Source organism: Anarrhichthys ocellatus, unplaced genomic scaffold (assembly GCF_004355925.1).
Source record: "Anarrhichthys ocellatus isolate YVR2014 unplaced genomic scaffold, GSC_Weel_1.0 scaffold14, whole genome shotgun sequence".
Classification (NCBI taxonomy): domain Eukaryota; kingdom Metazoa; phylum Chordata; class Actinopteri; order Perciformes; family Anarhichadidae; genus Anarrhichthys; species Anarrhichthys ocellatus.
In genome coordinates this window covers 5,192,819-5,199,073 of record NW_022280044.1, presented here as the reverse complement: position 1 = coordinate 5,199,073, position 6,255 = coordinate 5,192,819, and the positions used below count along the sequence as shown (strand labels likewise).

The 6,255-nt window shown below is 38.8% G+C and overlaps 1 protein-coding gene across 1 annotated transcript; it reads left to right on the top strand.

The window, feature by feature from the left end:
- The first annotated feature begins 265 nt into the window (after positions 1-265).
- LOC116387301 (plasma kallikrein-like) lies at positions 266-4,200 on the top strand. The gene is made up of 9 exons (XM_031854259.1): positions 266-350; positions 459-615; positions 1,316-1,425; positions 1,822-1,984; positions 2,170-2,288; positions 2,375-2,507; positions 2,643-2,749; positions 3,556-3,715; positions 3,920-4,200. Exons 1-9 carry the CDS (start codon positions 290-292, stop codon positions 4,050-4,052), a joined length of 1,143 nt encoding a protein of 380 aa, XP_031710119.1. The 5' UTR covers positions 266-289; the 3' UTR covers positions 4,053-4,200.
- The last annotated feature ends 2,055 nt before the right edge of the window (positions 4,201-6,255 follow it).

The following is a 6,255-nucleotide window of genomic DNA, read 5'->3' as shown; positions in this document are numbered from 1 at the left end:
GACCTCAAAGCAATGTTTCAGCTTCACTCAATACAACCTAATGCTTAAAAGTATACTTTTCTATTAAAGCTACTCAATCAAAAATTGTGTTCTAAAAGTAAAAATATGAAGTAGTGACAGGATCCAGCATGCCAGAAAAACAAGAACACTGTTCCAATGTCTTCAACATCAAATGTTGATTTTAATTTGGACTTTAAAAAAGTAAATATGCCTGGGATCAAAGTCTGTATGAGACCTTTAAAATTAAACAGTTGTTTAGAGAATCCTCACTGGCTTCAGAACTGAGAACATGGAAACACTTTGGATTTTGGGGGTCCTGCTGTCTATCTGCAGCCTCTCCTTTAGTCAAGGTAATGCATTTAAGTATTGTAATTTCACCACTTATACAGTATGTAGTATGATGTATTGGCTATGTGTGTATTTGTACATGTCAATGTTTGTAATGTTTTCCATTTTAGAATGTAATCAACAGCTTCAGGAGGATGTAGATTTCCCTGGAACAGACATCAAATTCGTCTTCTCTCCTGATGCCAACCACTGTCAGCAGCTTTGCACCCAGCACCCCTCCTGTCTCTACTTTACCTTTATTCGTGCTGACTGGACCAAAGACAACAGGTACAAAACAAGCAGTGCACCCATAAATAAGTCATACTTGTTCATTTTTCATAAAACAGGATGGTAAAGATACATTTTGTACTCAGAAAATTAGATAGCTGGAATATGAAAACAAACTCCAACCTACTGTCACCAGAAATGAATTAATTAAAATTTATATATTTTAATTTAGAGCCACCCTACACTACCAGACATCAAAACAAATCAAGCAGTGTATTATCTAATCTCTTTTGCAACCGTACATGAGACGTTTTGTCTCATTGTAATTTATAGGCTGAAGGCTATAGGCTAAAGGTTATTTGTCAATTTGTTTTCGATGCAACTGTGACCGTGCAATTTCCTCTCCAGTTTTTATTCAATTGTTCATGTTAAGTTTTAAAGGGCCAGTGTGTAGGATAATCTATTGGCAGAAATGAAATATGATATTCATAACTATGTTTTAATTTGTGTATAATCAGCTGAAACTAAGAATCGTAGTGTTTCCGTTACCTTAGAATGACACATTTATATCTACATAGAGAGCTACACCTCTTCAAGGACTATGCCATAGTGCACCGCCATCTGTCTAGAGTAGCCCAGGAGGACAAACACTGGCTCTGCGAAAGGGGCCTTTCTTGTTTTTACGTTGCCTAAAGGCCACCGCAGTTCACTCACACACACACAAACATAAACACACAAAAACATCTGCCCTTCTCTACAGGCACTTCTACTGCTACTTCAAGAAGAGTTCCTCTGGACAGCCCAATGTGCGGACTCCACTGCAGGGTGTCACCTCTGGATTTTCTCTCAAACCCTGCAGCTCAGAACCACGTAAGCTCACAAATATTTGAAACCATTATGAAAACCATCGGTTAATTTGCAATTTTTTCTTACAAAGTAAGAGCAATTGTAATCAGTTACGGTTACTGAGAAAAAAATATGTGATTAAATTGCACTTCCTAATCAAAATGTTGGCGATTACAAAAGGGTTGCATCCAAATATATTCATTTTGGTAAAAAAGCTTAAGTGTAGAATATAACATTCAAGCTGCTGCTCTGTTCAAATCTTAATTCAAGTAATATTGAAGACTATTTCATTGAAGTTTGACAGTAATCAGTGATTAACAGGGTAACTAGTAATCTGTAACCTATTACATTTCTAAGTAACCTTACATACACTGTTAATTATTGATCCATGAACACACTCTCCTTTACTCTGTCTGCCAGAGCCTTGTCTGCCTCAGCTGTACCATAACGTGGACTTTTTCGGGGCAGACTACCAAACCTTGTTCACAGCCGACTACGATGAGTGTCAGAGAGCCTGCACACGGGACCCTGCCTGTCAGTTCTTTACTTTTATTAATGGGGTCTTCACACCAGAGAGGATCAGGTAAAACTGGATCAAGTAATATTTCACTGCTGTTGAAATCAAATTGTCATGTTTGCCGCTCCCTCTATAGTTGTTTGACACAGTTGGTTTAATTTAAACAATGTGGGAACATTTTCTATGAATCCACCAGGGTGGCGACATAGGCCCACCAATTCCCTAACAATGCAACTTTTGTTTTGTTTTAGGTACAAGTGCCACCTTAAATTCAGCTGGTCAGCACCAATAACTTCTATTGTTGAAAGGAAAACTGGTGTAGTATCTGGATTCTCCCACAATACAGAAATAACTCAAGAAGTGAAACCAGGTACACAAACAGTCCTATAGCATTTGGAATAAACTCTGCAGATAGTTGCGCATGCTTTCTTAATGTGTTATCCATGTTTTGATCAGCATGTGAAGGAAAGCTTTTTCCAAGCACTGACATCCCAGGAAATGACGTTGTGGTTCTTCCTGCTGCCTCTCCTGAACACTGTCAGACTCTGTGCTCTGCTCATCCAGTCTGCACCTTCTTCTCTTTTGTCAGGTAGTCAAACAGTTTTCTCCAATAAGACATTACAATGAGTATAATATGTTAAATATGTGGTTACATATTTCATTCTCCTTTTCTATCAGATCTGTTCTTGAATCTCAAAATATAGACATCTTCTTTTTTTTGCAGTGACAAATTTAATTGTCATCTGAAGAACAACAAAAATGAAATGGTTCCCAAAACCAAAGAAGGAGTCACATCTGGATTACCAGCACGCTTCTGTCAGCTGGATAACAGTATGTATTATTAATCATCACTAAAACTGTCGGAGAGGACACACTTTCAGTAGCATCACAGACCAAAGACCATCTTCAAAGACCAATGATTGAATTAGTATATGGATTGACTAATTCAATCATTTAATGTTATATATTTCCCGCGTGGCAATGGATCGGTCACTCTAGTCTTCACTTATTCAATGAAAACAACATGTTCTACATACATTCATGGTCCCCAGATGATCCATCATTATAATTTTAAATGATAAAACTATCTTTTGATTTTAGAGAGTTGTTTCAACAATGATGAATGGACTGGCAACAATTTTACTAAACACCTTCATACTTCCCTCAGGATGAAGCATACTTTTCATGGATTATGGCAGCAGGCTGTGTTTGCATTATAACGCTATTTATTCTCAGCAGTTTGAACAATTAGAATCGAAGCACTGTGCTGGAAGTCAAAATCTAAAAATAATAATGGAAAAACCTTTGTGATGAATACATTATGACAAAGCCGGACTTTTTCTTCCCGTGATTCTTCTCTAAAAAGACAACTTTCACTGAATGGCAATGTTATTTTTTACTTCATTTGATCATTTCAGAAATAATGATAAACCAAACGTCTGCCATTTTCCCTCTAACACTGCATGAATAGATAAACTATAAACTCTTATTTTAGATTTGGTTATAAAGCGATCTTTAAAAAAAACCTAGAATCATTCAGCAACTTCATTCATCTATCCTTTCAGTTTATTGTTGGTGAAGTATTTCTGTAGTTTAGCCAGCAGCAGCAGTCTAACTTCGTTCCTCTCTGCTAACAGGCTGGGTGAAGGCAACTTTTGAAGGAGTAGATTTCGGAGGTAATGACATTCGCTATGAGCTGATGGACGATGCAGACACTTGTCAGAGGACCTGTAGTGATGAACCTACATGCCAGTTCTACACCTATGTCAATACAAACTTCTTCAACAGTGATTACAGGTAGAGTATTTTCATGCGTGCAAACCTGCATTAACACAAATACTTAACATTTTTTTAATAAAATTGTTCCAACAATTCAGGCAATAACCAGAAAACATTTAACTTGATCGTCAATCAGACACCATTGCAGCCCCTCTTTATAAATTATGACAGCTGTATTTATGGTGCATATTTGAAGATGCTGTTATTCATCTTGTGTTCCAGGCGCCGCTGCTACCTCAAGCGTGCCATCACCATGCCTGCTCCTCCTAAAGTTACCAAACTGGCCAATGTTGTATCAGGCTTCCAACTGAGGAACTGCGTGAATAGTGCTCCACACACAGATGTTCTTACTTAGTTCTTTATTATGGACACTTGATCTGTTGGTGGTTCCTAACATCATTTGATTGCTGTTCAAGCTGCAGATGATTCTTTTTGTGTGTAAACAAGAACAATAAAACAGATCAATGTGGGCCGTCAGGGCCTGCAAGGCCTTCTCTGCTGGCCTAAACAGAATCACAAAGTTATAACTATTTTATAATAATAATTTTTCCTTAATTTATAAAAATATTTTTCCCATTACCTTATTTTCTCATTGCACAGCTACTGTCTTCCTCTGTTGCTCTGCTTCCAGTGCAGCTTGTTTTAAGTAGAGCTTTTATCCAATCAGATTTCACCTCTGTGTCTCTAGGTAAGAAGAGAGGCCCGAGGCCTTCAGACTCACAAGTGAATCCCTTTGCAGTTTAAGTGAATGGGGACGATATTGTTGATTGTCATAGTCTTCAACCAATCAGATCTTTAGTTTGACATGTTGGCCGTATTCTTTGACGTGCCAGAGCCTGCTAGCTGGCCTACAAATACGTCAGCATTAACGGGCAGCTGAGTTTAGAGGTGCAGCACTGCAGTAAGGTGCAGCGTGTGCTGTGATTGGTCAGTGACTATTGTGAAACGAAACTTAAAGTAGCCATCAGAGGCCTAGTTGGAGTAGTAAGAGTTCAAATTGAAAGATATGGAACAAATTATGACATTTTTTGCATGTTGCTTGGTGTAGATTTTGAATTTTTTTACCTAGCTTTGTTTTTTTAACAAAGGCTGAAGGAGGAGGAGAAACAGATTTGTGAGTTGGGATTTAACCGTGGGATTAAACTCTTTGTCAACAAAGAAAGGAGGATGGAGTTTGTCTTTAAGTGAACGGCATTTGGTAAGTCAACTGCGTTTGTTTTTTTTACATCTAATATCTCAATGGCCCTTGAGTGTGTAGCAGAATGTGTGTTCTGCTGCAGGTCTGCTGGATTGATTTGTCATGCTTTGTTGTCATATAAATATATGTGACTGGTTCTTGTGAATTTGTTGTTGTCATTGTGTTAATTATATAGATTTGGACTATATGCATTGTCCGTTAATTACGAAGCATACCGTCATGCGCTGAGTTATTGTTTGTTAAGCTAGTTTAGCGTAGTCTCCCAGAAGTGCGGTTCCTCAGCTGTCTTTTGTTTTGGTTTTTTTTGTTCCGGGTTCAGAGGTCACACAGCCCGTTGTCTCCTACGTGAGCGCAGTCCACCGAAAACATTATATGTCCCACAATTTAAGCTTCTGTATTTTCCAAATGCACTAACTATTTTGTGACTTTTAGATTTCTTGTGTTCTGACTTTTGCAATTTGTTGACAAGTGAAGAGAACTTGTACAGAGGACCAGTACTTTCAGAGTTTCTCTACCACTGGTATCAGGTATGTCTGTGCCTTATGCATCCATGCAAACTCCACGTCCGTGCACTCGGAAACTCAAGTGCTGTCAAACAGAGTGCTAAAAGACTAAAGACATACAATGCCGAATCATGTTTTTGATAAAAGTGTAGCATTAAATAAAGTACGCAGACATAGTGTAATACTCAATTAGTGCTCAAATGCTATTGTCTATTGTAGCAACAAGTTTAGTCAATTTAATGAATTTTTAAATAAAATTGATCTTCGCTATAAATTATGCTGGTGGTGATTTTGTTTATGCATAGCTGCTTCTCCTAAAGTCACTAAGTTGGCTATTGCTGTGTCTGGACTCTCCTTCACAAGAGACACAGAAACTGTACACATGTAATCCAATAAAAGATTCAACACTATAGAGAAGTATATTTACACATCAGAGGAGAAATCTCTCCCACTTCCTGATTTCACTGAACTCTTTTTTTCTCCCTTCTGCCTCCTCATAGCATCTCTTCCTCTTTTCAGCTTGAACCACAAGGCCGGCCTACTCTGTACACCCTCGCCTCACATACACACTCACAAACACGCGCACACTTCCCTCCGTCTTTCTCCATCATTCCCTCCCCTCTTTCCTCTCTTCCCCCTCCAGCCTCCCCTCCCCCGTGGGAAACCCAGTGCAGTGTGACTGTGGTTGTCCTTCCTGGAAGCTGTGGTGGTGACTCTGGCTCCTCCGCTCAAAGGCTAGAATAGTACCAGCCACCCTGTGTGTGTGTGTGTGTGTGTGTGTGTCTCTGTTTGTATGTTGTCTGAGTGCCTGTGTGTGTGTGTGTGTGTGTGTGTGTGTGTGTGTGTGTGTGTGTGTG